Here is a 16,753-nt window from a genome sequence, read left to right as displayed (position 1 = left end):
TCAAAAATATGTAAAAATCGCTGACCACTATTTCAAAGCTGTGAAAAATGTACTTTTTTCTGAGTATCATAAAGAAATAACACTTTATATATTGAAGAAATATAATTAAAAACTATTAGTCACCTCAAAATATTAACCGTCCAAACTAAAATATTTTTAATAAATTATTTAGAAACGCAATAAATTATGAACGAACAAGATGACAGATCCAATCGACTTAGATAATGCACCTCTACATTCCATAGATATTCCTGAATACAGACGCGTAGCGTTATTCATTATCGATACTGTATTTTAAATCATGGCAATCCGTATACTAGTGATGGAAATAAATCGATTTTTGTAAAATCTCGCGCGTTTACGTGAAAAGACGTTCTAATGTCTTGACCGCTATTATCATATTTACGTCTTTTGACGTTCTAATGTTCTGAGTGGTTAAACTAACATCAAAACGTGACTTGGAGTGTTTCTAACACCAGATTTGATTACCATCAAATAGACAATCAGCGTCATTCTCAATTATTGACATGAATCCTCCCCGTTAAATGCAGTTTCTTGGCCTATTTTACCTACTGATCAAATTGTGATCAACTGACGAGCATAAAGGACATAACGGTATACGTGTCATTTTACATTTTTCCCGTCGCAGGTGACATCTATATAATATAGGTATATAAAAACACATGCGTATTCAAATGCAACGTTTTGTCAAAATTTCAAATCAATTGGTGAAGAACTTTCAGAGATTTAATTTACATTTTTATTTATATAGATAGATAGATAGAAGATAAAGAAGATTTATTGGATCTTTTGTGTTAACGCACCGTAATTTCTTCATAAGTATGCACTTATTACTTACCGTCAAAAATATAATTGTTTGTTCCATATTTTTTTATTATTCGACACAAACAAAAATCTCAAAAAGAATGAGTGTGCAATGTTTTCTTAGATTATTAGATATATTAAAGATAAAAATACGAATCTGTTTATGTAACCAAACATTATTTGAATCGAATCTTAAATCACACTGATAATATTTTTGACAAAATTTAATTTAATTAATTAATACAATACGTCGTAAGGTGCAAGGTAGATTTATTACAACACAGAATATATATTCTTATGTCATGTTCAACGAGTGATCGATGAATGGTAATTTTATAACTTATATTATTTGTTATCTATGTATGTTAGCGTGTCACGCCCTTCAGGTGAATTTTCACAAAAATGGTGCTATAGGAATTATTAAATAATTATTATTTAATAAGCAGGCATGATTCTGCTGATGCGCTCATATCTGATTTCACATTAAGTTTAACAGTAATTGAGTTGTTTTAAATTAATTAAAAAAAAATGTTTTTTTTGAGTGTCCGCAGACATTTCTTGTATCTTGTATCTTAATATATAAAAATTCAGCCTGCGCATGTTTGTGCTCGCTAAACTCCAAAAGTAGTCCACCGATATCGTTGAAAATTTCAAATTTTGTTCTTATTAGTGCCAGGAGTGATTAGAGGGTGGTTTGAGTGCTAGAAAAAGTTGGGGACGCCCAGAGAATACTTAACGCAATACCTCAGCAAACGGAACGAGATAGGGAGTCGAATTAATGTCGATGCAATGCAGTTTTTTAACAGTCAGTTTTTTGCATTCAGATAAAATGTTGGAAGTCTCAACCGAGTCACCAGTTTGTCTTCTTTCTTTTAATGTTGGTAATCTTAGTTCCTCGAGTCTATCTTTATATTATTATTACCTGTTTTGAAGAATCTCAGGCTAACGTCATATTCACTGTCTTGTTCCATGTCTATATCTTCTTCAGCATTGATAACATCTCCGTTCAGTGGTTTCTCGTCGGTTAGTTTGAGACTCGACGCAAAGTTGCTTTCGAGCATGTTGACTATTGGGAATGTTCTGCTGGTTGTGTCCATGAACCCACTCATCATTCCTTCCATCGTGGTGCTCTTGTCAGTATCAGAGTCCTGAAATTAATAAACAAAATAGTCTCTGATTTCTAGGATTTTAAGTATATTTTATTTAATTATAAAATTAAACATTTTATATCTAGTGTACATCTGTTCTAAAACTACTATAAAAATATTACATTACCTACGTACTAATATTTGGACTTCACAACATTGAGACATACCCCACGAAAAACTGTAAGACTTCTGGCTTCCTTAAAATTTAAAGGCAGTTCATTGAACAACCTTTATAATTAATATTGTTTTGTGTTGCCGATAAATTTGTCTTAAGAAGCCTAAAATCGTTGCAGTTTCTCGTAGGATAGCCATGGACTGTATTATTAATGAAGTATGCATGCAGAATGAGTTAATGATGAATGCAAGTAATGTAAGGACGGGTTGTTTCACAGAAATTCAAATGTAACATTGTCATCAAATGACCATTCAGCGCCATTTGATGACTATGGGCCGGCTGTAAGTCTAATTATGGTGTTTGAAAGTAAGAGTACCAAAACAGTGTAAAATAATTTAGACCGATGACAGTGGCGAAAATATACCATCGGGGGCCCGTGGCAAATTCATTGGATGGGGCCCCCCCAGTAAAAATCACAGTCGCGTTGTAATTGATCTTTTATAAATAACTTGAGAAGTTACCCAACAGTATTACTACTATTGTGTGCATTTTTATTTTCAAAAGCAAAGGTATTACATATGTAGGTATAATGAAAAAACAATTTGGTCTTTACAAGATATTTATTAATAAAATTATTTTCTCCAAGCTTTCTGTTCTGCAAAAGTATCAATAACGTCATTCAAGTTTAAAGATCGGGCCATTGAATTTTCAATAGACAGAATAGCCAAGTTACGGTGACCGGATAAATCATCAAAATGATAATTCATCACATCTTTAAAAAGTTACATAAAGTCATGGAAAGTGATGAAACAAAAACTTTATTAACTGGGTTAAGTAGGTTAGGTTAAATTTTATTTTTTCATCATTTTTAATTACTTTATATCACTTTTTAAATGTGTGTTGAATAGTCACTGTGGTGAGTTAGCATGGAACCCCAAGTTACGTAACCTGTCTTATCCTATTGAGTTAAATCTTATATGTTTTTATTAATTTTAGTTTCGAAAATGACCTTTCGGCAATAACTATCGTCACAAGAATTGTAATAGATAACATCAATGCAGTACATACTTCAGGAGAGCTGCACGACATAAAATGATTATTTATTATTAATAAATCAGCAAGTTCTCTAATACAAGTAGCCTTTTCTATTTCGTCTCTGAAGGTGGACCGAAAACTGAGAATTTCCCTGGAAAATGATTCAGATATGTCTTTTTTATATATATCAACAAATTCTGGAGCTGTTTTTAAGAGATCAGTGTCATTTAAATTTTGCAAAGTGGCAGGTTGCAAAACACTGAAATTGGAAACAATTTCATTCATTAGAAGGAAACGCGATTGCAGTTGATTAATAATGACGTCCAATACTTATAAAAATATGTTCACTTTAATGAATTACTTGATAAAATATGTTCGCTTTAAACAACCTTTCCGGATCTTGGAGACGCTCATCTTCGCAAAGTTTCTCTGACGGGTTTTAGAAAATTCAGGGTTGATGCACCACTTTTCTGCTACACTACTAGCTTCATTTTTTAAATTTTCAAATTCATGTCGATACCTTTCCAATTCTTCCAGACAAACTTTTAAACGTTTTAAACATTTGAAAGATCGATGGCTTTGGACTGAAGCGCTTTAGAGGATGCATCGATAGTTTGTAGAATTTTGCAATGGAAAACCAATAACATAATAAAACTGTAGTTCTCGATCTTCTGCTTGATTGATAAAGCTTAATTTCTTTCATCCGATTTGCAATTTAACAGAATTGTTTTCGTTAGCGCTTTTTGGACTTCAACAAACCGAACTTTTAAAGCAAAAATAGCATCATAACGTTCTTACCATCTAGTAGGGTTCAATGTTTTTAATGTTATCTAAGCTGAAGACTCCCCTTCTTTATCAGATATAAAACTTGATAAGATATTCCATCTTTTGATACTATGCCCAAAAAAATTGCCGCGACAAAAAATTCAGCAACCATTGGATGCGTTTTAAAATTGAACGACATCTTTTTCTTAGGAATGCGTTTAAATCTTAATAATTTATTTGAATTAGTACCTATATGGCCTTTAGTTGTGTCTAACTTTAGTTGATTTTATGTACTTATATAAAATTTATAATTTTTACTAAATTTTGTAAAAAATGTTAGGTTACTTCTGACTTCTGAACTCGCGGCGGCCGGGGCCCCGGCCCCCGCGGGGCCCGTGGCATTTTGTCAACCCTGCCACCTTATAGTTTCGCCACTGACCGATGAAGTAAGTGGATGAATTTGTGTATTTGAGAAGTATATTCACATGAGAGGAAAAAGCTGAAAAAGGGTGATTGCACGAAATTCTAGAAATACACACAATCCAATCAGATTAAAATAATAAATTAATCATTAGTGCGCACATTTTACTTTTGTTTTCAACAACATCGATAATTTAGACCAGATTATCACATTTACATAATCTGAAATCTGTTGTTATGAAATGAAATATATCCCACCTCCAATAAGATAAGAGTTCAAGAGATTGATTATAAATAACGTGATAGATAACCAGAAAATATTTTTATTGATAAAATACCAAAAATAGAAATACCTTACCATTAAGGCAGGTTTTCAGCGAAAATATTACCACAAACGTTGAATAAAATGTTTGTGCAAACATAAAACATTGGGGCAGTCCCGAACCAATGTTTTTTTTTTTTTTTGTCCGATGTTTTGAAAACATTTGGTCGCTGGAGACCCGACTTTACAAAAATAATGGAACAAACACAGAGTGAAATAATCTCAAAAATATAGTACTAAGTGTAAAAGAAACTAACCTTCAATAATGTGTCAGAGTTCAAAAGATTAGAATTCTTCAGCTCCTGCATAATTTTTCCAACGGCGGCCATGTTGATAGGTCCTTTATCTAAACCCCTCTTTTCCATGGTGCTCTTTATGAGAGCTCTCATGTCGTCAGTGAGGAAGGTTTTTGAAGTGCTCGGTTTCACAATGGGCGCTACGTCCACAGCCATCTGTGTTTCATCGCCATTACTATTTTCGGTGGGGGAAAAGGGTACACTTTTATTTAGTGACAATAATCTGGAAGTAGGTAAATGACAAACGAAAAATTAATTAATTCACATAGCCAAACACTTATGATCAGACATTGCATTATATTTGTACCCTTTTTAATAGTCCAGGGTCAATCGTGACCTTCCCGATCATTGTAACCCGATTACGAACAACCAATGATCTATAGGGTTACTTTTTCAAAAAAGATTCAATCGTCCCATGATGGGTGGCTATGTGGCTAGTGACCATAAATGAATAAAGTTTGTAGACCGGGCATCCCGAATCTCATTCTTGCGCAAACAAATAAAGATGGTAGATATTCGTTTCAGTTTAAGATTAACCATCACTATATTCACTATCTTGCGAAAATGGGGCTCGAGACACCTGATCTACACAATTTACTCATCTATGGTATGATATACCAACAGTACCTAATACCTACCTATGTCAAACAAAAGTACTCGATTAGAGATTGGGTGAAGGGTACCCGGGTCACATGTGTACGACGGGTACTTTTGGCTGATGGTGGCCATGATTGGAGCATCAATCTATCTTCTCTATTTTTACTATTTTTTTTTTTTATATTTTATTTAGCTATAAAATTTAAATTTTATATCTAGTACAAACCTATTCTAAAACTACTATAAAAATATTCTATTACCTACGTACTAATATCAGAACTTCACAACATTGAGACAGGAAAAGCGCAAGACTTTTAGTTTCCTTAACATTTCCGGGAAGTTCATTTGTCTTCGGAAGCCTAAAATCGTTGCATCTTCTCACAGGATAGCCATGTACTGTACTATTAATACTAACACTTTTAAACATGTAACATATTATTTTTTAACTTATACATAAACACTAGTGTATTAACAACTAAACTTTACCACACACTTAGAACATGGGGTTGGCGTTGCATTGTTTTTATCCTAGTGTATCTCCTACAGCACAATATGTATAGACCTCATGCCTCTGTTCTGGATTATTTCAATTTTAAGTTGTGTTTTATTACTCGAAAAAATGACACTTGTGCAGTAATTCAGGTGGGACGCTACATTTTAATTTTCACAATTTCCTTGTTTTAATGTCTAATTTTTCCATTATTTTTTAGTTAACATTTCACAGTTTGCATTTTCTATTGCATTTTTTCAATGTGTAAAATTATCTGATCATTTCGTCAGTGAGTCGTGATCGACCTGGGTCGTGTAAAATTATCGATCGGACCAACTCTACCTTTTACCGGTTAATGCTAACTTCGATCTATTAATGCTTTGCCCGGTGAAACAAAATAAAAGTTACTTTGTCACCGTGTCTTCCCCACCTTCCTCTCCCCATCTCCTTCCCTCCTTCCTTCCTTCAGCCTCACAACATTCCCCAATTGAGGATGCCATAGTCTCACTGGCTCTAGACGGTTGAGAGCAGTTGGGACTTTTGTGCGGTTTCACATTAAAAAAATAATTTAAAAGTGTCATGGCAAAGTTTGGTGATAAAAGTTGCCTTATTGTTATTGTTATATGTGACTTATTGTTATTGTTATAAAATTTTATATTTAAATTTTTTTTTTTTACTTGTATTTAGTTCATAATAATATAATCCAATGTTTGGTAATTACTGTTATATTTTATCAAAGTACTGATAATAATTTGAGGTTATGTATTTTGTATAATTTACCTGTGGTTATTTGATCCAGAAACTCCTTTCATTCCTTCGGTTAGCAAGATGTCTAGAATAGGGACTATTTCATCCATCATGACCTTTATACTGGGTCCCCACTCTTGGGTTGCTCCGGGGAATTTAACATCTACCTCAAATATATTTGACATCAAACTGTAAACAAAAGATTTGATGTTAACAAAAATTTTAAGCATAATATAATATATAATAAGCGGTTAAGGTACATATCCCAGGTTAAGGTACATATCCCAGGTTAAGGTACATATCCCAGGTTAAGGTACATATCCCAGGTTGTATGTGATGTCATCGATGATCTTTTTGGTCTTGATGGGTCTTTTTAAGGAAAGGAAAGAGAGGAAATTCTGGGAAGGAAAAGGGTATGAGTGGGTAAGAATCTGGTATCAGTGTATTGGTACGCCTCACTCGGCATCCCGACAAAACAGAAAATGAAAAATAGGTTGGGTTAGGTGAGGTTAGGTTAGATATGATTTGAGATTTTCGCAGCCGTGGGCAGTATTAGCGTAATTCATTTTTCAGTTATTATGCCGTGTTGCGCTTCCTCCTTCTTTTGTCAATGTTTCAGATGGCGTCACAATGTCCACCATCATCAACACCTGCCCTGATGATGGATATTGTAACGCTGTCCGAAACGTTTTCTAAAAAAAGAAGGAAGCAGAACACTGCATAATAACCCAAAAATTAATCACAATTGGTTAGGTTAATTTAGGATAGGCTAGGTTAGGTAAGGTGAAGTTTTTTTTTTTTTCCGTTACTTTTCTGCGTTTCAATGAGCTTTTTTATCGTCGATCCTCACTCATGTTCACGTGATAATTAATAACTTAAATGAGCCAGCAACCCACCTGGCAATCCTCTCCCTGATGAGCTGATAGGGGTGCCATAGCATGCCGTGCTCTCGGAGCGTGTGGAGCAGCGAGCGCACGTGGCGCCCGCCTCTCCAAGGGTGCTGCGCCACGGCGGCCTGCAGCGCGTACAGGCGGCCCCCGAGGCCCCCTGCGCCCCCGGCCCGCCCGTCCCAGCCCGAGGCCAATGCGCGCATCACCCACGGCAGGCGGGAGGGGTCCATGCGCTCGGCGCCGGTTGCGAAGCAGGTGCCTGTAGTAGAAAGATATTTCAATTGAAATGACTTGAATGGATTGATCCTTCCCATCATCACTCCCTCCAGTCTCCTAATCCCATTTGGGGATTCCATAGTCCTACTGGCTCCGGGCATTTGGGACTCTTGTGCGGTATTCACATCAGTCAAACTCTTTTCATAATGTTTGTGTATGTATGATTTATAACAAAAGTCCAAATAATAACGAGACAGGGTATTTGGCTAAGAATCATGTGCACCATAACGATTTTGCAATTATTACAAACACTGAACCTACTGTACATTTGTGTTAAGCCTTTCTTCCACAGGGATACAAAATTATACTCACATTGCAAACTTGTCGCGCACAGTCTGTACACGTCGCTACTAAATTCACGTGACATGTATCGCCACCAATCATTTTTGAATTCTCAATACGTCAAAACAAGTATACTCTCATAGTTTCACTCACACAAACAGTTGCTGAAGCTTTCATTTTTATATCCTGACAAACTTTGTTGACTGCTTCATTCTTAGCATTGATCTAAAGCACAAGCATTGTTACAAAATGTCTCACAGAAGTGATGCGATGTTTAAAGTCTCGATGAGCCGGAACCGGGGAAGACTGGCAGAGCCGAGGAGTTTAGAAAGTATCGACAATGTGTGCCTGAGTAAGAACCTCCGCGCAGATCTATGAAGGTAGATACTTTAATTTTCGAGTATCGGATACTTGTGTATCGCTATGGAAGAAGAGCCTCTTCTGTAGATTCCAGTTCTTGTTTTAGCCTTTCCACCACTTAAAAAGAAGGAAGTTAAAACAGTAGAAAGAACAAATAATAATCAAGAAAATAATATCCTCACCCCAATCCGCTACATTCTCAGTGGTCATATTATCCAGCGCGGCATGTATGATGGGCACAAGCTCCTGCTGCAGTCGGGAGACCATGGCGTACGGCCAGTGCTTGGTGCCCTTGAGCAGGCCCGCCATCAGCTCGGCCCCACATCGCTGCACCGCCTCCTGCTTGTCGTCCACCATGCGCCGCAGGTGATCCAGGTACATGGGTAGAAAGGCATCACCGTAGATGCGGAATAGCCTCTAGAAATGTATACATATTCAAGTTTTACAAATCAAAGTGCTCGAAAAATAGCATACTTCTACATAACCTACAGAACCTAACATAACCTAACCCAGGAGTCTAACTTACGCAACCTAACCTACAAAATTTCAACTATGTAAAACTGTAAAATGAGGCGATATCACCAAGAAAAGCAACCAGCAGCATTGTCAGGTTATAACATTTTTTTAAAAGCCTTCGAAATGCTTGAAAATTTCTAGATTTTAGACAAACGTGCTACATTTTTTAAATTTATTGATAAAAATCAACAATTATTTTTTTTTTAAATGCATTAAAATATATTATTTGTCTCAGGAAAGGGGATTCAAAACATGTACGAAGAATGTTACCGAATTCTCCATAGATTTTTTTATCAAAAACTCCCTTTCCATCCTGGAACTCTCTGTTTCCCCTTAAATTTTATGGTATACTTATATTGTCGATATTAACACTCCCGTACCGGACGGGGGGAACACACATACACTAACGAGAGTTTTATGCTATATCTAAGTTGTTTTTTACACCACATACTCTATAATTTAGGTATTCTTAAAAAAACTATTTGGTTATCGATCTGCATTTAAAAAAAATATATATTATTTCTAGTTTCTTAGATATTAAATAGTTTGTGCAAAATTCCGGCAAAATTCCTGTCCCCTGCCCCGCACCTCAGCTTCGTAGCATCGGCTAAAATTCCCCCGTCTCCATCCCCACTCTCCGCTCTCCACCGAGAACGATCCAGCGAGCGTAAAAGACGAGCGTATTGGACCGTAAAAGTTGCATTTTATGGAAAGGGCTAACTCCCGGTCGCGTACACTGCACTTCTGGTATTTCCTTTTGCGATGCTAAAATGCTCGCTTGCTGGACTAAGATCGGCCTGTCTGGCGTACATCCGGTAAATTTCTCATGTTTAGAAACATTATTAAAATTAGGTCTGTCTCTGTTTCTCACATGGAAAATAAATCGGTCAGAAAGAGACACATTTTGTTAACATTTTTAAGTAATTTGAAGGAACTTGAATAAAAACTAAGTACTATATGGTTAAAAAGTCTATCGCAAACTTCTGTTAAATTGTATATTGGGTTTTAGTTGCTAATTCTCTAAATTTTCGTGGTAAATAATTCTCTGTAAAAGCGGACTAGTTTCGCCCTGCTATGGGCATCTTCAGACTGGTAAGCAGTACATTTACACTTATGAAATGGTGTTTATAAATTAATATCTATTTCAGGGTTGTAAAATATTTATTCTGTACTTAAAATATTAGAATTTATGTAATCAGTCGGCATGTATTTATTGCAGTTTATTACGGCATATTTACCAATGTTTTAAATAAGATCAGAAAATTCTATCGTTTTAATTCATTTGTGTGAAAACCGCACAAGAGCCGTCCTAGCCAGTGGAATTATGGCATCCCCAATTGGGGTATTTTGTGAGGCTGAAGTTAGTTGGGATAGGGAGGGGGAGGATATGGGAAAGACAAAGGTTGAAGTACATGCATATGCAAATCTAATAACCATATAGACTTAAGTCATTTCAAGCAACGTTTGGATTCTACATGGTGGTCTTTTACTAGGCCAATACTGAAAGCATCTACCGCCCTGCAACTTGATATTATATATTTTTTCTTTCATAAATATTACAGCATCCGTTGTCGAGGGGTAAGGCTCTAGACTAGTAAACCGGAGGTCGCGGGTTCAAATCCCGGTGTGCGTAGGTAAAATTTAATAGATTACTTTGTGATATTTCACAATTTACTGACCAGAATTCATTTCGAATGTTGCTTGAAATTACTTTGACCTTGTTTGGTGACCAGATCTGAATAGCCAGGTATTTCCCCACCTTCCTCTTCCCCATCTCCTTACCCTCCCCACTACTTTTAGCCTTACAACATAACAGTAGCGGCTCGTGACTTTTGGGTCTACTAATAATTGAAATATTTTCACTTTAGTACACCTAAAAGTTAGAAGTTTTATTACTCCAACATACCCCATTTGGGAATGCCATAGTCTCACTGGTTCCAGATGATTAGGAGCAGTTGGGACTGTTGTGGTGTTTTCACATAGAAAAATCAACAGGAATATCTGAGGTTACAATAGAAAAATAATTTACTTCACGTTTAAGTTTTAAAAATACCTTATTTTTCACTAATTTCCAAAAATTCGTTTTATCTCGAACCCCTTGACATACAAACGAACCCATTATTTTTGGTAAGGCAAACACTACGATTTAACCCTAAATGTAAATATACTATATAAAATAATAAATTAGGAATTATAATCTTCACTTACATCTAAATATTCACATAATATTCGAAATAACATCCGCACCTAGTTTAGTAGTGCTAGGTTTTTAAAACTTAAAAAATATATCCATCATTTACAGACCACCCTATGCAAGAAACTAGCCACCCACGTCGACGCTTAATCGCCAATCGGCAGTCGAGATTCGGAAACGAGGCGCGATGCTTGCTACGTACCCGCCTTCTCTGTTTTCTTTGAAAACATATGCGTTATGGTCTAAATTCATTAGAACATTAATTATGACTTTATTTATGAAACGATTTTGATAATGTCTACTGAAATATGTAATATATACTTCCCTCTAATTATAACCAAAACAAATTTCATCGAATTATGTCATTAACACCTTTTAATAAGCAAAACAAATTGGGGGACTGAGTGACCCCGCTTCGGATCCAATGTGATTTTTTTCTTTCCGGGACGAAAGGGTTAAACAAATAAATAGATCTTATAACATTTTGCCCAATCAGTAGAAAATAATTCTTACTTGAATTCTTTGATTGCGATTCATTTGATTGAACTGTCTAAATGATGAACACGAATGAAAGATGAAAATACGAATTATATAATCTGTCAGATTAGAGATTTGTTTGTAAATATATATTTTTTTTTTTTAAAAAAGAAAGACAAACATTCCCTGGTTATGAACAACCTGACAATATTTGAAAATCTCCTACTACCACCACAGTAAACGGAAAATGTTGCTTGTGTTGTGATGGAGGACTTAGCCAGCCGAGGAATTGAACGCACTATGCCTGGGTGTGACCCAAACTCAGCCACTGACCGGTCAATATTCCCGCTTGACTATCAATTTCATATTTTTGAACGTATAAACTTGTTAACCTTCCAGCGGGCGCACTGTCGTAAATTTTACGACAGCGCGCATTATCGCTTCCCCCACTCTTACCACTTAGTCGTAAGCATCGAGCTTCGAGCTATGCTAGAGTCAAATCAAATGTCAAACATTTACTGCAAGATATAAATGCACTTCTCTCAAAGTGAATTACGGTCGGACAGTTGAACCGATAACAGAAGAAGAAAACAGAAGCTTTCCAAAACGCGGTGTTTGTCGGTTATCTGCACTGGATAAGAAAAGATCCTCAGCATCAATGAAGTGTTGCCGTTACCAGTCCTTTACATGCAAGAACCATTCTTCAGTTGAGGTGGTTTGTAACAATTGTAAGGATGAGAATATTTATTCTGACTAAATAGGTCGATAGAATATTTCGTTTTGAAATATTAACATGTTCATAGTGTTGCTTCGTTTTTTTTTAAGAAAGTCAAATATTTTTTTTTAAGTACTGCCTATTATCATTTTTAATAACCTTAAATAAATTCCCTAACACTTGTATAAAGAAAACACCATGGAGAAAACTCGATGACGTAAAATTTACGACAAGCGCCCGCTCAAGGGAAATTTCTCAACGCGCCCGCTGAAAGGTTAAATGCAAAGAGAAATCTTGGTGTTCTCTCTTTCCAAAACTTTCATACATCTGACCATAATAGAAAAGAAGATTGAACAAGTTTTATGAGAATGTGTCATTTGGTAACAGACCCCAACGGATTTTGATGTATCGTGACAAATACAGCACTACGTGTCCCGAGTGGTTAAACCTAATAAAACATGGAGAAATATTTCCCTACAGAGTAAATTAGTAAAATATTTTAAGCAGGTACCTTAAACAAGGCGAATCTGTAGCCATTGAACTTGTCCTTTCCCTTCTTGTCCTCCAAGGTGAAGAACTTGAATAATTTGTCCACACTCTCTTTATTGCTAAAGAATTCATAAATCACCCTATCCGTCTCATCCAGACTCTTGGGACCCTCAAACTCTGGCTGTTCTATGGGCGGTGCGTACATCTATAAAAAATCAATCGATATAATCAAAAATAAAGGCTGACATTAATTTAATAGTAGACAATAATTGAGGGCGTTGGGATTGTTTAAAAGGTTTTAAATGGCAACACCAAAGTTTAAAAATGCACAATGACTCAAGTGCAAATTTTATACTTTGGCCAAACGGTGTTAAAAAATTAGCGGTACTTTCTGTGAAAAGTTGATTCTACCTCATATTCTTAGACAATTTAACATTTAAACTTTTTTTAACTATGTATTAATGCTTTGTAAAAAAGATAATTAGTTACATAAAAAAGCGATTTTTATTATTACATATTCACAAAATTAAAATTTTTTAACAATTGAGTTGTGTGGTTTTTCCTCTGGACGTTGATGTTTGTTTTACAAAGAGAGTAGCTTGGTTTTACAATAGTATTGAAAAAAAATTAGTACCATTTGAATAAATTAATAGATTATTTTTCCGCACTGTAACATTCGGTTCTAATTTCTAAAATGAAATGGGTAGTACAGATAAATCAGAATAGAGATATTCTTGCTTGAGTAGTGTTGTTGTATATCGTATGACTAATGTGGGGTAAGAGGGGACCAACTAGCTGGAACCAGTTTGTACCACTATCGGTATGTGCAAATACATTCATACATGCGCTCTTTAAAATGATTTGCCTGTACCTACTTACCTGCATTATTTTAAGAGTGTTGGTTAAGAGGAAACCGGGTGGTTTTTTTTCCATACAAACGTATTCCTCATTTCCCTCTCTGGATTTTGATACTAGAGAAAATATTTTTTTTACATAATATGAATATTGACCGCAAGCGTGTCGGTACGTTTTGATTTTTTTTGATAAGTTACTTTTTATAGGAGTTATAACCCTTCAAAAATTGTTAAAATTGCCTTTTTTTAACGCCATCAACAAGCGTTCAGTATACAAATAAGACGATGTATTTTTAAAAAAAGCAAAACGTACAGACATAGAATGTTTTCTTCCAATACATTTGGTAAAAAAAATCTTGGAAATCGGTTCAGTTTTGGAGTAGAAAAATGAGGACTACAAAACCTCGATTTTGACAATTTTATTTAGGTATTATCAGGCTGAGGTGCATGTGTCCCTTTCTCTCAGTATTCGGGGGTGAGGGGGGGCGGAGAGGGTTTTGTTGAATACGTATACAGTCAACGAAGTGATGTGACATTCTCAATAATTATATCGACACACTAGTCCACTAGTGTTGTCATGTCCCGAGTTATCGACGTTTTTTTTAAAATTATTTTTCTGTTTGGTGACTTATCTTGAGTGTGCCAATACTTACCGAGCTTATTTACTAAAGTTATTGTGACAAATTTAATTTGTTTACGTCAAATAAATTAATGGAAAAAAATTGAAAAAAAAAACATCTGTTACAGACAGACCCCGAGATGATTCCGTTCCGTATTGCCGAGTTGGATATGGAACACAAAAATTAATTAAAATATTTTTTGATAACTTTTGAAGGTTGTACTCAACATAATATTATCTCTTTATAGGACACTTTTTTTAAGATACAACTACCGAACCAAAAAAAAAATTTTATATTTGACTTAATATATTGTTCTAGATTTTTTTTCAAAAAAATTATATTTTACAAGAAAATGTGTGATGGTAAGTACATACACCACTGATCGTTTAATGGAATGCTGGTACAGCGTATGTTCAGTGGTACATGCATCTACCACATGTTGTTGAATCGATTATGTTATTATAATATCATATTATACAAATGAATATTGAAATCTATGTATAAGAGGCACCATATTGTTTATTGTGCTACATATTAGGTACATACACATAACTAGTTTAGTTTTTATTTAACTTTTTTAATACGTTATATTATTACAGAAAAATGCACTTTTGAGAATACCTCCTACATCACTTGACATTTTCAATCTTCTTCAATGATCTAATATTTTTTGTTTTTAAACGCTTTATTGTAAAAAAAAATACTGTTTAACATCTACACAATGAAATTAAAACAATTTATGGTCCAGACCTTTCCCTCGCCGGTAAATTTCTTGGTATGCGACCGTCAATTATTTCTGGTAAAAGGCATTGGTGGTAGAAATTTTCTAACAGTGGAACGATTTTTTGCCAGATTTCATCGTCCCTCTCAATTTTATTCATACAGCAAACCTTTTGGACTCCACACAACAAAATAACAATAATTACGACGAGTAATATGTAACTGGCCTTGTACTTGGTAGAAGTAATTATGATTCCGTTTTAATGTTAAAGAATGGTCTTCCAATTTACAGTAATCAATTATCTTTTGTGCAATTCCCTCTTCTGGTGACATATTTGCTATACTATAAGGGCATTTAATTTCAATTATAGAATCCTCACCGATAAGGCCATCCGGACTTGCCGCTAAAAAGTTTTTCGTTTTATCGATAAATAGCCCACAAGCGGATACCTGAAAACTTGTTTGTTTTGAAAATTTCTCTATTGCTAGGCTTTCATTTTCTTTTCCATAATTTGTGGCCATAGTTCCTTTGAATTGTGAGTACAGTAAAGAGTTTAATACTCCCGTAACTGAAGTTTTTTGCCGAAGCTTATATATTTTTCCAAAGTTAGACGCCGTTATCCGCTTACGTCTTTCAATTGCCCACAGATTGTTATTGCTTTGGCCTACCGTATTCCGTTCGAGCTCTTCCTTATTCGTTGAAGATAATTCTTTGAGAAATTCCTCTTTTTTCGTTTCAAATATTTCAGGTGGCATATCTGGTTCTAATTCCAATTGACCATAATTTTCATCGGGCCCTGTAACTTTTTTTCTTTTTTCTGTCGTATTTTCATTATAATTTAGTTTTTTTTTTCGACACATTTGTGTATTCTCCTTCGAACGTCGTTTTCTCTCTATAAAGTGCTTCGTGTATTTGCCGGGACTGTGGCCTTGGATTTTCTTTTGTATTCTTGAATGGGTTGCCAATTCACTATTCCACGAAGCTACTGCTCCAAAACATCTTGCTTGGTAAGATCCTCTTGTAGTAAAATTTACCCTTTTTCCATCTATAAATTTGGCGATAACGTTGTTGAATTGCTCCACAGTGTTATTTGTCACGTCAATAATAAGACTTTCTGCATTTGCTATTAGAGACAATAAGAATTGTTGGATATCAGTCCATATTCCACAATCTCGAAGATCGCTTACTAAATTTGGATCATCAGTATACTTCTCCTGCTTGCAATAGTACGATGCACAATTTTTATGATCACCAAACACATGATTTGCGGTATTTTTTATGTCCATTTTCAAATTTTTTATTTTATCACTTTGTACTGTGTTTTCTTGCTCTTTCCTGTAATTTACTGCTCCAACTACAGCTCTTCTCATGCGTAAAACGTTTGCTTCAACCTTTTTCCTTATATGAACTGGTACAAAGCCTTTAGCGTTGTTGGTTTTTTTCCAAGTGCTTTCATTTTGTTGCAAAAATTGCGGAGTAAGTGATTTTTGCACTCTATTTTTTGTACTATAAGGTTAGGACCATATGGCATTTGTTGCATTATTTTTTTCATGATGCTGGAGTCGCCATCACCAACTAGTTTGTTAAATTTCAATCCAT

At 35.1% G+C, this 16,753-nt stretch overlaps 1 protein-coding gene across 3 annotated transcripts in view; it reads right to left on the bottom strand.

The window, feature by feature from the left end:
* Nucleotides 1–16,753, bottom strand: part of LOC149417035 (proteasome activator complex subunit 4-like) — a 61,290-nt gene that overhangs the window by 11,053 nt on the left and 33,484 nt on the right. For 2 of the 3 annotated variants that reach the window (XM_089641135.1, XM_089641137.1), the window contains 6 exons: nt 12,982–13,164; nt 8,751–8,985; nt 7,657–7,909; nt 6,794–6,949; nt 4,888–5,149; nt 1,748–1,973 (listed from right to left, as the gene is read on the bottom strand). In XM_089641135.1, the coding sequence (XP_089497261.1) occupies nt 1,748–1,973; nt 4,888–5,149; nt 6,794–6,949; nt 7,657–7,909; nt 8,751–8,985; nt 12,982–13,164 (1,315 nt within the window). The remainder of the gene's footprint in view (nt 1–1,747; nt 1,974–4,887; nt 5,150–6,793; nt 6,950–7,656; nt 7,910–8,750; nt 8,986–12,981; nt 13,165–16,753) is intronic. The other variant, XM_089641136.1, reaches the window with a different exon arrangement.

The sequence above is a fragment of the Hesperophylax consimilis genome, chromosome 16 (genome assembly GCF_061612785.1).
Source record: "Hesperophylax consimilis isolate HC1 chromosome 16, BYU_Hcon_1.0, whole genome shotgun sequence".
NCBI classification, from domain to species: domain Eukaryota; kingdom Metazoa; phylum Arthropoda; class Insecta; order Trichoptera; family Limnephilidae; genus Hesperophylax; species Hesperophylax consimilis.
This window is presented reverse-complemented; position numbering and strand designations above follow the sequence as displayed.